The 15,384-nt window shown below is 44.8% G+C and overlaps 1 protein-coding gene across 1 annotated transcript in view; it reads right to left on the minus strand.

The window, feature by feature from the left end:
• Nucleotides 1-15,384, minus strand: part of psmd3 (proteasome 26S subunit, non-ATPase 3) — a 38,241-nt gene that overhangs the window by 11,475 nt on the left and 11,382 nt on the right. Inside the window, exons 3-8 of the mRNA XM_078224068.1 lie at nt 12,962-13,099; nt 10,148-10,284; nt 8,013-8,203; nt 4,531-4,634; nt 4,283-4,397; nt 1,620-1,739 (exon numbers count right to left, since the gene is read on the minus strand). Coding sequence (XP_078080194.1) covers nt 1,620-1,739; nt 4,283-4,397; nt 4,531-4,634; nt 8,013-8,203; nt 10,148-10,284; nt 12,962-13,099 — 805 coding nt within the window. The remainder of the gene's footprint in view (nt 1-1,619; nt 1,740-4,282; nt 4,398-4,530; nt 4,635-8,012; nt 8,204-10,147; nt 10,285-12,961; nt 13,100-15,384) is intronic.

A 15,384-nucleotide genomic window follows, 5' to 3' on the forward strand; every position in this document is an offset into this window, starting at 1 on the left:
GCATTTGGCCCATATCCTTCTATACCCATCGTACCCATGTAACTATCTAAATGCTTTTTAAAAGATAAAATTGTACCCGCTTCTACGACTACCTCTGGCAGCTTGTTCCAGACACTCACCACCCTCTGTGTGAAAAAATTGCCCCTCTGGACACTTTCGTATCTCTCCCCTCTCACCTTAAACCTATGCCCTCTAGTTTTAGACTCCCGTACCTTTGGGAAAAAATATTGACTATCTACCCTGTCTATGCCCCTCATTATTTTATAGACCTCTATAAGATCACTCCTTAGCCTCCTACGCTCCAGAGAAAAATGTCCCAGTCTATCCAGCCTCTCCTTATAACTCAATCCATCAAGTCCCGGTAGCATCCGAGTAAATCTTTTCTGCACTCTTTCCAGTTTAATAATATCCTTTCTATAATAGGGTGACCAGAATTGCACACAGTATTCCAAGTGTGGCTTTACCAATGTCTTGTACAACTTCAACAAGACGTCCCAACTCCTGTATTCAATGTTCTGACCGATGAAACCAAGCATGCCGAATGCCTTCTTCACCACTCTGTCCACCTGTGACTCCACTTTCAAGGAGCTATGAACATGTACCCCTAGATCTCTTTGTTCTGTAACTCTCCCCAACGCCCTACCATTAACTGAGTAAGTCCTGCCCTGGTTCAATCTACCAATCTACTTGCATTTGTCTAAATTAAACTCCATCTGCCATTCGTCAGCCCACTGGCCCAATTGATCAAGATCCCGTTGCAAATCCAGAGGAGACATTTTTTCCACACAGTGGGTGGTGAGTGTCTGGAACAAGTTGCCAGAGGTAGTAGTAGAGGCAGGTACAATTTTGTCTTTTAAAAAGCATTTAGACAGTTACACGGGTAAGATGGGTATAGAGGGATATGGGCCAAATGAGGGCCATTGGGATTAGCTTGGAAGTTAAAATAAAAGGGTGGCATGGACAAGTTGGGCCGAAAGACCTGTTTCCATGCTGCAAACCTTGATGAATGAGGCTGCCAGTGCAATGCCAATTTAGAGTCGCTGCATTTTGGTCTCATGTCCACCTGGACCTAGACTTGTATAACAAGCAGAGCCTTTAACTTACGAACTGCAACCTTATATCAATCAAATGGACTGAGTGGACACTAGTGATTGAGACTAACGTATTTTATGCTGGTTATACAGGTGCCCCTTTTACCAGCCCTGAATTGTTGGTAGAAGCAGGAACTTTGGCTAATCTTTTCCCCTCCCAATGCAGGGACTATTCCCAACTCCAAACCTAGCCGAGATCAAGCCAAAAGAGAAAATGCTGGAAAATCTCAGCAGATCTGGCAGCATCTGTAAGGAGAGAAAAGAGCTGACGTTTCGAGTCCAGATGACCCTTTGTCAAAGCCAAGATCAACATGGACTGAGAATCAAACCGGATCAGATTTGTGGCGTGTGTGTGGCCTAGAGCTGAACCCACTCCAGGTACTTCAAGCAAAACAACTGGAGCAAACCAATAACAAAAAAATGAATCTTCCAGATTCGAAAGTCAATTAAAACGATGCTTGCCTGGAGCAGGTTCTAGAGTAATGAAACAGGCAGTAGGTGACGAATATTTTAACACTGAATTCTGACCTGTTTTGATGACGTTGTGTCGCAGGCGGATGATCAGTGTATAGGTGCCGTCAGTCTGAAACTTCTCACCAAACTGCTCCAAAACCTGGTTAAACTTGGCCAAGTTCCCAGTTCGCACAGCTGGTGGAGGACAAGAGAGAAATGTGAAGCTATTTGAGAACCGTGTGAGTGCACAACTCCTTCAGCACAAACGATAATGGATTTCAGTTTAAACGCAGCAGCTTTTGTCTGATTAAAATATAAGCAGGTGAAGGAAAAGACCCATTAAACTGGAGGGTAAAGAGGAAAAAAAAAAGCAATGCTTCTTGTTACAAAACACCATGGCAAATTCAGTGAAGAACACAAAAGAATAATGCTAAGACCCAATTAAATCAGATTTATTGCTGGTCATGATTGTGATCAAGCCTGAGTTTCCGAGATCAAAGCTTTATACCACAGTAATTTTAGCATGAAATTCAACAAAGGTATCTATTTTGGCACCCAGTGCCATTCTAGTGGAAGGCACCTTAAAACTTCTGCACCTCCTGCACTCTTCATTGAACTAGGGTTATTTCCCTGGCTTAGTGATAGAGTGGGGATGTGCCAGACCATATGACTACAGGTTGTGGTCAAGTGTAATCAACTTGTAGTGATGGAGATGCAGAGGCAGACAACATATTAATATGTTGGCTAATATTATTATCCAAGCCTTTTGGCTTTGTGGCCTCATGGTTAGGTCTCACGCAGCCTTAGAGGTCACAACACCTAAGTCTATCTTCTCATAAACTGTCATGCGTCTCAAGTTGCTGAGGGTAACAAGTGAGGTAACAACACTAAATCAGCCCCAGAAAATCCTCCACAAAATTCAGACGGGACAAATCAACAGATATGACCCATAGAAGCACAAAAGTGACACAACTGTCTACGCTTTAAGGATGCATTTCCAGGGCTGCATGGAGTCGCAGGCTGAACCACCTCAGCGCAGCAACCTCGGATCAGTCTTCAGTGACCACAAGAGACATTCCTGTGCTGGCTCTGAGAGCTCCTACCAAACCAGGGACAGTTTGTCCTGAAGCTTCACATTCAGTCTTGACTGAGGCTGTTCTAAACTATCACAATTCTGGCCAAAAGTAATGAGATTTTAATCTCATCAATCCAGGCTGGGTTCAAAACCACAGAAGGCAGAGATACTAATCCATTGTGCCATCAGCTCGGGGGGGGGGGGGTGCTTTAGTAACAGAAAAGCTGCTGTTGTTTTAATTGACCAGCAGGTGGCTGTGTTCTGCCTGGCATTAGATGATTAATTGAATAGAAATGATGTGCAGGGGTACAGGGAAAGACAGGGGAATGGCACTAAGCCATAATGCTCGTTTGGAGACCCAGTGCAGACACGATGGGCCAAATGGCTGCCTCCTGCAACGTACCAATGCTGTGATTCTCGGTTGCTAATATGGTGGTGCGCAGGGGCTAAAAGTAAACTTAACGATGTTAATGAAATCAAGAGCCCATTTAACTTCAACTGACAGGATTGCGTCAAATTAATTCGAGTTAAACAGCTTAAATTTTAAAGTGCATTTCATAGAATTATTGAATCCCTACAGTGCAGAAGGAAGCCATTCTGGTCCATTGAGCCTGCACTGACAACAGGCCCTATCCTGATAACCCCAAGTATTTACCCTGCAGCACCGTGGTACAGTGGTTAGCGCTACTGCCTCACAGTGCCAGGGACCTGGGTTCGATCCCCATCTCGGGTCACTGTCTGTGTGGAGTTCGCACGTTCTCCCCGTGTCTGCGTGGGTTTCCTCCCGGTGCTCCGGTTTCCTCCCACAGTCCGAGAGACGTGCTGGTTAGGGTGAATTGGCCATGCTAAAATTCTCCCTCAGTGTACCCGAACAGACGCCGGGGTGTGACGACTCGGGGATTTGCACAGTAACTTCATTGCAGTGTGAATGTAAGCCTACTTGTGACTAATAAATAAACTTTAACTTTGCTAATCCCCCAACACCATATTTGGAGTGTGGGAGGAAACTGGAGACACGGGGAGAATGCGCAAACTCCACACAGTAAGAAGTCTTACAACACCAGGTTAAAGTCCAACAGGTTTATTTGGTAGCAAATTCCACACAGGCAGTCACCTGAGGCCAGAATTGAACCTGGGTCCATTGCGCTATGAGGCAGCTGTGCTAACCATTGCGCCACTGTGCCGCCTGTACTTGTTGGTACAATACATTCATCATCTCAAAAGACACAATGCAAGAGTCACAGATTCATTATGGCACAGGAGGCCATTTGGTCCATTGAGTTCACGTGAACCAAAAAGAAATTGTGATATAATTTTGCCTTAATGCTGAATTCCATAGCCTGTAATGTAGCTAAACTACTTTTACCCAGACTTAATACTTCCTCCTCTCAGTCTTGTATAGTGCAATGTTGTGAAAAGTTGCATACAGACTGGTTTGAAGTGGCTGAAGGGGTGTCCACACAAGGGGTGAAATGACTTACTTCAACTAGATGGCGCTGTTGCATGCTTTGCAAATAAGTGGCACCGGTACAGGTTCACACAAGGCAATCTTCACTTGCTTAATTCAGGAGAAAGTTTTAGGGTGACCGATGTTCCAAGGGAACAAAAAAAATTAAACCTCATTTAAAGCCAAAATGCTTGTGTTGAGCTGCGTTGTACTGACCTTGAGTGAGCAGGAAGTATGGCATCAGGGACCGCTTGAGCGACGGTTGTCGGAACTGTAGCCTGTCGGGAATCTCGCCCAATAGCAACTCCACCACGATAAGCAACTTATGAACCTGGCAATGGAGTACACATTCCTCATGAAATTAGTTTTGTGAACGCAGTTAAGGGAGGAAAACACTCATCTTTAAAAATCACCCCAGTAAGCTATAAACTATTTTGAAACAGGAGCTGTAGGGTTTTACTCACCGTTTGCTTGAAGCCGACTGCGGTGTGCTGTGGAGCCTTACGCAGAGCATTTGTCAGGGTTCTCCGTGCTTCTGAGTATTCTAACTGAATTGCTTTAATACGACCTGAAGGCAACAAACAAGAGGTTCTTTTTTTTAAAAAATCACAAAACCTATTTGGATATACTAATAATATCCTATCAGCATCCATAAAGTGTGCAGTTACAGAAAATAATTCAACACAGAAAATGACTAACTGACATTTTGCTGGAACTGTAAAACACCTTTGTTACAGCAACTTGCAATCAAGCTGTGTATAATATAATGCACGACAGTACGACAGGAGTATTCACCGGCTACCTAGAGTGATGGGTGATCTGCCAACGTGGAAGGTAATTACTGGTAACACTTCAAAAGCCATGATTCACTCACAAAAAGAGAAAAGGCTGTGTCGTGACTGGGGAATAACTGAATGGGCATTTCAGAAGGCACGACGTCTCACAAATGTCTTTATTTTGTATTCATTCCCAAGTGACTGCATTCGCACAGTGACTCAGCTGGTAGCAGTCTCGCCTCTGAAAAAGAAGATTGTGGGTTCAAGCCTCGCTTCAGAGACCTTGAGCACAGAAATTAGGCCGAGAGGGAGTGCCACACCGTCAGAGGTGATGTCTTTCGGTGAAAGGTCAAACCGAGGTTACGACTGGTGTTTACAAAAGGTCGAATGGCATTCTCCCAAAGAACAGCATGTGCCCTGGCCAATGTAGGAATAACAGAGTTGTCGTGATGGGAGATTTTAATTTCCCAAACATAGATTGGAATATCCCTAGGGCTAGGGGTTTGGATGGAGAGGAGTTTGTTAGGTGTGTCCAGGAGAGTTTCCTGACACAGTATGTGGATAAGCCTACTAGAGGAGAGGCTGTTCTTGATCTGGTGCTGGCTAATGAACCTGGACAGGTGGAGGATCTCTCGGTGGGTGAGCATCTTGGGGATAGCGATCATAATTCTATCTCCTTCACGATAGCATTGGAAAGAGATAGGGTCAGGCAGGCTAGGAAAGTGTTTCTCTGGAGTAAAGGGAAATACAGTGTCATCAGGGAGGAAATTAGACGGGTAAATTGGAAGGAGGCATTCTTGGGGAAAAGTACCGAAGGAAAGTGGAGGATTTTCAAGGAATGTTTGTCTGGAGCTCTGCATGACAACGTTCCGATGAGACAGGGGGGTGTTGGTAGGGTACGGGAACCGTGGTGCACGAAGGTTGTGATGAACCTGGTAAATAAGAAAAGAGAGGCGTACAGAAGGTTCAGAGAGCTAGGAGGTGTTAAGGATTTAGAGGAGTATACGCGATGTAGGAAGGAGCTTAAGAAGGAAATTAGGAGAGCGAGAAGGGGTCATGAGAAGACCTTGGCGGGTAAGATTAAGGAGAATCCCAAGGCTTTCTACAAATATGTCAAGAGTAAAAGGATGAGATGTGAAGGCATAGGACCCTTAAAAGGTGAAGGGGGAAAAGTTTGTGCGGAACCGTTAGAAATGGCGGAGGTGCTTAATGAATACTTTACCTCGGTATTCACGGTGGAAAGGGATCTGGGTGGTTGTACTGCTGGATTGCGGAGGACAGAAAGGATCGAGCATGTGGACATAAAGAAAGAGGATGTGTTGGAACTATTGAATGGCATCAAGGTTGGTAAGTCGCCGGGACCGGATGGGATGTACCCCAGGTTACTGTGGGAGGCGAGGGAGGAGATTGCGGAGCCTTTGGCGATGATCTTTGCATCGTCGATGGAGACGGGAGAGGTTCCGGAGGATTGCGGATGTGGTCCCTATATTCAAGAAAGGGAACAGGGACAGCCCGGGAAATTACCGACCGGTGAGTCTAACCTCAGTGGTTGGTAAGTTGATGGAGAGGATCCTGAGAGACAGGATTTATGATCATCTAGAGAAGTTTAGTATGATCAAAAGTAGTCAGCACGGCTTTGTCAGGGGCAGGTCGTGCCTTACGAGCCTGGTTGAGTTCTTTGAAAATGTGACCAAGCACATTGACGAAGGAAGAGCGGTGGATGTGGTCTATATGGACTTCAGCAAAGCGTTCGATAAGGTCCCCCATGCAAGACTTCTTGAGAAAGTGAGAGGGCATGGGATCCAAGGGGCTGTTGCCTTGTGGATCCAGAACTGGCTTGCCTGCAGAAGGCAGAGAGTGGCTGTGGAGGGGTCTTTCTCTGCATGGAGGTCAGTGACCAGTGGAGTGCCCCAGGGATCTGTTCTGGGACCCTTGCTGTTTGTCATTTTCATAAATGACCTGGATGAGGAAGTGGAGGGATGGGTTGGTAAGTTTGCTGACGACACCAAGGTAGGTGGTGTTGTGGATAGTTTGGAGGGATGTCAGAAGTTGCAGCGAGACATAGATAGAATGCAAGACTGGGCGGAGAAGTGGCAGATGGACTTCAACCCGGATAAGTGTGTGGTGATCCATTTTGGCAGATCCAATGGGATGGAGCAGCAGTATAAAATGAAGGGTACCATTCTTAGCAGTGTAGAGGATCAGAAGGACCTTGGGGTCCGGGTCCATAGGACTCTTAAATCGGCCTCGCAGGTGGAGGATGCGGTCAAGAAGGCGTATGGCGTACTAGCCTTCATTAATCGAGGGATTGAGTTTAGGAGTCGGGAGATAATGCTGCAGCTTTATAGGACCCTGGTTAGACCCCACTTGGAGTACTGCGCGCAGTTCTGGTCACCTCATTACAGGAAAGATGTTGAAGCCATTGAAAGGGTGCAGAGGAGATTTACAAGGATGTTGCCTGGATTGGGGGGCATGCCTTATGAGGATAGGTTGAGGGAGCTTGGTCTCTTCTCCCTGGAGAGACGAAGGATGAGAGGTGACCTGATAGAGGTTTACAAGATGTTGAGGGGTCTGGATAGGGTGGACTCTCAGAGGCTATTTCCAAGGGCTGAAATGGTTGCTACGAGAGGACACAGGTTTAAGGTGCTGGGGGGTAGGTACAGGGGGGATGTCAGGGGTAAGTTTTTCACTCAGAGGGTGGTGGGTGAGTGGAATCGGCTGACGTCGGTGGTGGTGGAGGCAAACTCGTTGGGGTCTTTTAAGAGACTTCTGGATGAGTACATGGGATTTAATGGGATTGAGGGCTATAGATAGGCCTAGAGGTGGGGATGTGATCGGCGCAACTTGTGGGCCGAAGGGCCTGTTTGTGCTGTGGCTTTCTATGTTCTATGTTCTATGTTCTAATATTAATCCCGCAATCAACATCATGAAAAAAAATAGGTTATTGGATCATTGTCGCATTGCTGTATGTAAGAGTTTGTTGTTCACAAAGTGGCTGCCACATTTCCTACATTACAGTAAGGACTACACTTTGAAAATACTTCATGGCTGAAAATTGCTTTGGAACATCCTGAAGTTGGCAATGGCACTATATATATGCAAGTCTTTCTTTTAAAAGTGCATACGTGTTTAACAGTTACTTCACATTGCAAGATTGGAAAGAGCCTCACCAGTGTAATACAGATATCTTGCCCACTCGTTGTTATTAGCCTGTTCTGGGAAAATGGATTTGGAGACTAGCTTCTCTGCCTGATCGTACAGGTTATACTGTAGGTAGTTTCTCAATAACAGGTTCAGCAGAGTGGCCTGGCCATCAGCGTCATGGCGAAGGGTGGCTGTCCTCAAGCGTGCATGCAAGAAACTGAGAAATAACAGATTAGTTACTCACAGGGTTATAAGGTTACACTGGGGCCAAAGTGAAGATACCAATCTGGTCTGTCACAGTACAGTACACACATGCATTTCCTGAATTATTTCATGGGCATGATGTGGGCAGCACTGGCAAAGCCAACATTTATTGGCAATCCCTAATTGCTGCTTACCACGACCTTCTTAGGGGCAGTTAGGGATGGCCCACAACCCACAAATGAATGATAAAAAAGTCCCGGAACCGTGCCTGACATCCCCCACTCCCCCCACCCCACACAATGGTTCTCCCTCAAGGTTATCCAAGCCAAGCAAAGCAAAGGCAAGGACGCAAGCTTGATTCGGGAGGACGCTATCATGGGTGACAGGATACAGTTACTGAATAATCAGTTTGAATTCCCTGGAACAGAGAACGTTGAAGCAGTTAGAAATGTTCAAGATTGCAAAAGGGGATTGAGAACACGAAGAGTCAAAAACATTATTCCCCCGGTCTGTGAATGGAAGGCAAGTGGGTGTGGGTTTAGAATTAAGACTAGAAGCATACGGGTGGAAGGTCAGAAGCTTTTTAATCTCACAAAGGGTTACTAGATCATGAAACAGCGGCTACTGAAAGCAAATTGATTATTTAATTAAACGCTAAATCCTGCAGCACATCAAGGTCAAAATCTGCAGCAAGTCTACCGGCATTTGGGGACATTTTAGTCTTAATAAATATTTTTTTAGGGAACTGCATATCCATCATCTTCAGCCTCCACCACATAACTATGTCCTCTGCCACTAATTCACCCCTCACCCCTTATCAACTGAAACACACCTTAGTGTTCAGTTTGACCCTGAGCTGAGTTTTAAACTCCAAAGCCTATCCATCACCACGTCCGTTTACTCACACCTCTACAGCACAACCACTACTTTTACAATCGGGGATTAATTTGAAAAACAAAGGAGAAGAAAATGGCAGGGGTAAATATACTCAGGCCTCAGAATCATTGATCTCTAGGGGTTCTGATTGAAAGGCACGTGGAAGCGGAATTATATTACCCAGCTCTGATGAGGAACCAGCACATACGTAATAACCCAAATGGCTTTGAGCTGAAATTTCCACGATTCTATGCACCTTCTTGCACTCTAAGCAGGTAGCAAACAAGAATGGGACAATGTCTACATTTTTCTTCCTTGTTGGTGACCTGAGCTCCAGTTGAGGTATTCCCACTATTAATGTCAGCAAACACAGTACAAGGATTAAACTTAACACGTTTTTAAAACAGGAGATTGAGGAGGAATTTCTTCAGCCTGAGGGTGGTGAATCTGTGGAACTCTTAGCCGCAGAAGGCTGTGGAGGCCAGGTCATTGAGTGTCTTTAAGACTGAGATAGATAAGTTCTTGATTGATAAGGGGATCAGGGATTATGGGGAAAAGGCAGGAGGATGAGAATGAGAAAAATATCAGCCATGATTGAATGGCGGAGCAGACTCGATGGGCCGAGTGGCCTAATTCTGCTCCTGTGTCTTATGGTCTTATGTTCCTCATCACAATGGCTTAGTGCCTATCATCTGGGATAGAATGTGGTAACTTTTGGCAATGGGACAGTATCAGGATATATCAATCTCCCAATATACCAATTCCTTCATTTTCAAATAGTCATTTGGCACTATAGAACTTGAGCATTGCTGAAAAAAGACATGTTGTCGAAGCTTTTCAACGTGCACTTCTCGGGACAATTCACAAGAGTACCAAATGTAAAGGGAACAACAATTTACACTTCATGAGAAAAGAGTGTTGATTGGTGGGAAAGTGGACTCGGATTGGTGGAGGTGTTGCCATAACAAATGCACCAGTTAACTGCCAAACTTTATCTCAGTTCAAACCAAGCTTTGTCCTTCATTTTCATTATTGTTATATTTTAATATTTTAAAGGTCTAAAGTGAAACAATTTTCTCACCTTCTGACTGCATCAAGTTTGTTTAGAAATTCATAAACGCGAGCGTGGTAATAATAGCACTTAGCCGCAACCAGGTCGAGAGCACGGCGATTCTGAGCAGCGATCTTTTGCATCAGATCGTCTGAGCATTTCTGTGCCTGCATTAAAAAATACAAGATAAGGCCGTGAGCATTGCGTTTTCTTCAGTGCCAACTTCCACTCTATTCTGAAGGTGCTAAACCCTACCTCAGCCTTCCAGTATCACTTGTAAGCCAGTATTCTTTAAATGAAAGAGTGAATAGTCAGTAGTGACAAGCTTCAACCACTGTGGATATCACAGCTAAAACTGAACTGAAATGAATGCGCTCTTCTAATTCTGGCCTCTCGTGCATCCTTGTTTTCACTGGTGCATTATTGATGGCCACGCCTTCAACTGTCGAAGCTGAGGTTCCCTTCCTAAACCTCTCCAACCCTCTCTCCTAAATGTTGCTTCTTTGACCAAACCTTTGGTCCCGTTTCAATAGTTTCTTTATTGCAGCTCAGTGTCAGCACTCCTGTGAGGCCTCGTTACCACATTAAAGTTGCTAATATGAATGCAAATTGTTTTCTCTTGAATCTTAACATGCATTCCAGCAGAGAGCAAGGCACAACATTTCCTGGCAGTGAGGTCACACGTTGTGTGGAAATTGCCACATTTAACTCAACAAAGACTTTGAACCTAACCAAGGGCTCTCTGATTTAAGATCTATGATTTAAGGCTAAACCAGCAGTGCCTTTATCCATCAGGCCTTCAGAAAATCTGGATTTTAAAAAGATTTCCTTCACAGGATGACGCCGCTGGCTTGGTCAGCATTTTTATTACCAGGTTCTACCTGCTCAGGTGATCGCACTACACTATCAAAGGGCAGGGAAGTTCTCTTGGCCCGGCTAGTATCAACCGTCGCAAATTACAGCCATGCCTCAGTTGGTAGCACACTCGCCTCTGAGTCACAAAGTTCCAGGTTCAAGCCTCACTCAAAGGTTTGAGTCAAAAGAAAGAATCAAAACAGACACTCCAGTGCAGTACTGGGGGAGCGCCTCAGTGCTGGGGGAGCGCCTCAGTGCTGGGGGAGCGCCTCAGTGCTGGGGGAGCACCTAAGTACTGAGGGAGTGTTGTCTTTCAGTTCAGACATTGAACTGAGGCTCCATCTGCCTGATCAGATTGAGGTATAAGATCCCATGGCACTGTTTTAAAGAAGAAGAGGGGAGTTACCCCTGGTGTCATGGCCATTATATATCCCTCAACCACCATCACAAGAAGAAAGTTTATCTGGTCATTATTTCAGGTTTATGGAAGTTTGTGGAGAGCATTTTGGCTGCTCTGTTCCTACATTACAACAGAGACTACACTGCAACAACTATTTCATTTGCTGTAAGGTGCTTTGAGATGTCCAGTGGTCATGAAATACAAGTCTTTCCATGGACCATATGATATAGGAGAAGGAAGTGTTCAGACCATCAGTTCTGCTCCATCATTCAATGAGGTCATCACTGATCTGATGTGATAATCCTCAACTCACTTTCCCGGCTTATCCCCGTAACCATCGATTTCCTTACTGATTAAAAATCTGTACCTCAGCCACGAACATACTTGAGGAACCAGCCTCTACAGCCAGCTGCGGTAAAGAATTCCACAGACGCATTATCCTCAGAGAGAAGAAATTATTCTGTCCTAAATGAGCGACCCTTGCACTGAGATTATGTCCTCTGGTCCTAGACTCTCCCACAAAGGGAAACAACCTCTCAGCATCTACCCTGTCAGCCCCCTGAGAATCCGATATGTCTCAATAAAGTCGCCTCCCATTTTTCTAACTCCAGTGAGTACAGGCCCAACCTACTCAGCCTCTCCTCAAAAGAAAATCCTTCCATACCCGGGATCAACCTGGTGAGCCTTCTCTGGACTGCCTCCAATGCCAGTGTGAAGTTGTACGAATTCAGTAATGGCATGATGGGAAAATTGGTCAACTATTTGTGACAATATAAGGAACGGCTGACCAAAGCTACTTCGAAATGCCAGACCACTGTAAGAGTTAATAAGGCTGTATGAGTAAATAAAACAAGATAAGGTCAGGGAGGAAGGAGTCACCGACCTTCTTCTGTTCCATCAAAGGACAAGGTAAGGGCATGAATGATGAGACAAAGAGTTCTAGGAGGTCAGCAAGTTATGACATGATTAATAACATTGCTTATGATTCTATTATTAATCGAATTCCTGAATATGCTCTGGTCACGAAAACTGATAATGATTATGTATAAATACTGAACTGTTTCTTTGTGTAAGTGCGGGCTTGGGGAGGAATTAGCAAATTGTAATAACTGCTCTCTGAACCCAAGTTTCAGCCAAAACTGCATGCAGTCTTTCGTGAATAAATGCTTGTTACTTTGTCGGAACGAACTTTGTTGAGTCACCAACTCAGCAGGAAAGTTTCCAGTTCAACACCAGTATATCTTTCCTTAGCCAAGGAGACCAAAACTGTTCACTGTATCTTTAATTTTCTTATTATTAAATATACTGTTTGATCATGTATTTCATTAGCGATGTTGTGTACAAAGCAGCTGTCACATTTGCCAACAAAACAGTAACTGCGTTTCAAATGCATTTCATTGGTTGTGAAAGAACTTGGGTTATCTAGAGGATGCAAAATTCTTTCTTTAACTGTTACAAAAGCCAGAAAATTACAAAACTAATCTGCAAGTGATTTACAAATGAGTGGGACTCGTGTCACTGCTCATCTGAGGTTCTGCAGCGTAAAAGTTTCTCCTGAATGGCTATCTTTGAAGCTGAATCTCACTCACCTCAGTGTAGCGTTTGTTGTTTGTCAAGTAAATAACTAGTAAAAGCTGCAAATAGGCCTCTGCCTCAGGTAAAAGAGGCACCGTGGCTGCCTTCCCCGTCCGAGGGCGAAACTGCACGTCTCCCTCTGTATCCATGGGCTAAAACAAGAATGATGCATGTCATGTAATACGTTACGCAGTTTTCAGTGCAGTTATTTTTAATTGATCATTTTTAAATACACTGGCTATGCAGGCCTCCTGAATCTCTTTTTGGTGATTTAACACACTGTGTGAAGCTGCTTTTCTGTAGCATACCCTATCGGGTGAAGCTAACAATACTCTACTGTGTCAGAATGTGAACAACAAGCTTCCAGATAAAGGCGAGGCAGCATTATTTTTTTGGTACTTTATTTCTAATCAAAAAAGCCAATTCAAATCAAGTCCGACCATGGTCCCCACAAGGGACAAACCAGATCCAAGCTGACAAGAGTTTGCATCCCACCTTGGGCTCGATCAAACAAGATCCAAGCTGAGAGGATGAAGCATTGCATCCCCCAAAAGGCCGAGGTGGCTTTAAAAAATTGCATCAGGTAAAGCCTTGGTTTAACCTCATTGGCTACCCTGATCCTATACTCTACCCGAGCTTAGGGAAACCACGATCTCAGGCGTCAGTGCACCCCCAGTGCAATGGGCTAACTTCGTCCCCTGCTTGATCATGGTTTGACAGCTAAGAGCATTTCACCGACACTGGCTCACAAAGACATGGTCGCATCAATTCTTGAAACATTACTAACTAAGAGCATGTAGATTTTATTCAGTAGTTTGGCTATGCAATCTGTGTTAAGGGGGCAGCACGGTGGTTACACTGCTGCCTCACAGCGCCAGGGACCCAGGTTCGATTCCCAGCTTGGGTCACTGTCTGTGTGGAGTGTGCACGTTCTCCCTGGGTCTGCGTGGGTTTCTTCCGGGTGCTCCGGTTTCCTCCCACAGTCTGAAAGACGTGCTAATTAGGTGCATTGGCCATACTAAATTCTCCCTCAGTGCACCCGAACAATGTCGGAGTGTGGCGACTAAGGGATTTTCACAGTAACTTCATTGCAGTGTGAATGTGAGCCTACTTGTGACTAATAAATAAAAAATAAACCAATCAGATGTCTAAGGAGTTGAATCCTAATTTAATCGTACTCACATCAATTTCAGACCACTGATCTCAATTGTAAAATCAGCAGTTAATGCTGAAATTACACAACATAACTGAACTGCCTTTATTCCATCAATTCATCCTACTAGCTGGTTTAATACTTTCAATCGTTACATCAATAACTCTAAAGTCAATAAGCAATTGTTAATTCACGTCTTTGATAATCAGTAATGAGGGTTTAACTCACTCATTCATCCTGTGCAGATCCTAAAAGCAGATTATTGCTGCAAATGTTAATATAATCCAAACCGGTTGATGCAAGACAGCTTGACAAGTCAAATTTCGGTCTCAATGCTAGGCAGACAGAGTGGCAAATCCCAGATAATTCTTTGAGAAGGAATTCAGGTGAACTAGTTAAGGATTCCATTTTAGACACCATGGACAGTGGCAAGCACTGCTGCATCATAGCACCAGGGACCTGGGTTCAATTCCGGCCTCGGGTCACTGTCTGTGTGGAGTTTGCACGTTCTCCCCGTGTATGCGTGGGTTTCCTCCGGGTGCTCCGGTTTCCTCCCACAGTCCAAAGATGTGTGGGTTAGGCTGACTGGCCATGTTAAAGTGCCCCTTAGTGTCAGGGGGATTAGCAAACTAAATACTTAGGGTTATGGGGATTAGGGCCTGGGTGGAATTGTTGTCAGTGCAGGCTTGATGGGCCGAATGGCCTCCTTCTGCACTGTAGGGATTCTATGGGAATCAAGGATATGGTGATAGGGAGGGAGAGAAAGCAGAGTTTAGGCAGAAGTTCAGCCATCTGGCAGGGGTGAAACCACAATCATGAAGGTGGTTCGCCCAGGATGAGGCCGGCCCATTGCACTTCAGGTGTGCTTACTTACACCTGTACCTGTATCCTTACTTGAGAAAGGATGTACTGGCACTGGAGGGGCTGCAGAGGAGATTCACTAGGTTGATTCTGGAGTTGAGAGGATTGGCTTATGAGGAGAGACTGAGTAGACTGGGGCTATACTCATTGGAATTCAGAAGAATATGGGGAGATCTTATAGAAACATACAAGATTATGAAGGGAATAGATAAGATAGAAGCAGGGAAGTTGTTTCCACTGGCAGGCGAAACTAGAACTAGGGGGCATGGCCTCAAAATAAGGGGAAGCAGATTTAGGACTGAGTTGAGGAGGAACTTTTTCATACAAAGGGTTGTGAATCTGTGGAATTCCCTGCCCAGTGAAACAGTTGAGGCTACCTCATTGAATGTTTTTAAGGCAAGGATAGATAAATTTTTGAACAGT

The sequence above is a fragment of the Mustelus asterias genome, chromosome 11 (assembly GCF_964213995.1).
Source record: "Mustelus asterias chromosome 11, sMusAst1.hap1.1, whole genome shotgun sequence".
Taxonomy (NCBI): domain Eukaryota; kingdom Metazoa; phylum Chordata; class Chondrichthyes; order Carcharhiniformes; family Triakidae; genus Mustelus; species Mustelus asterias.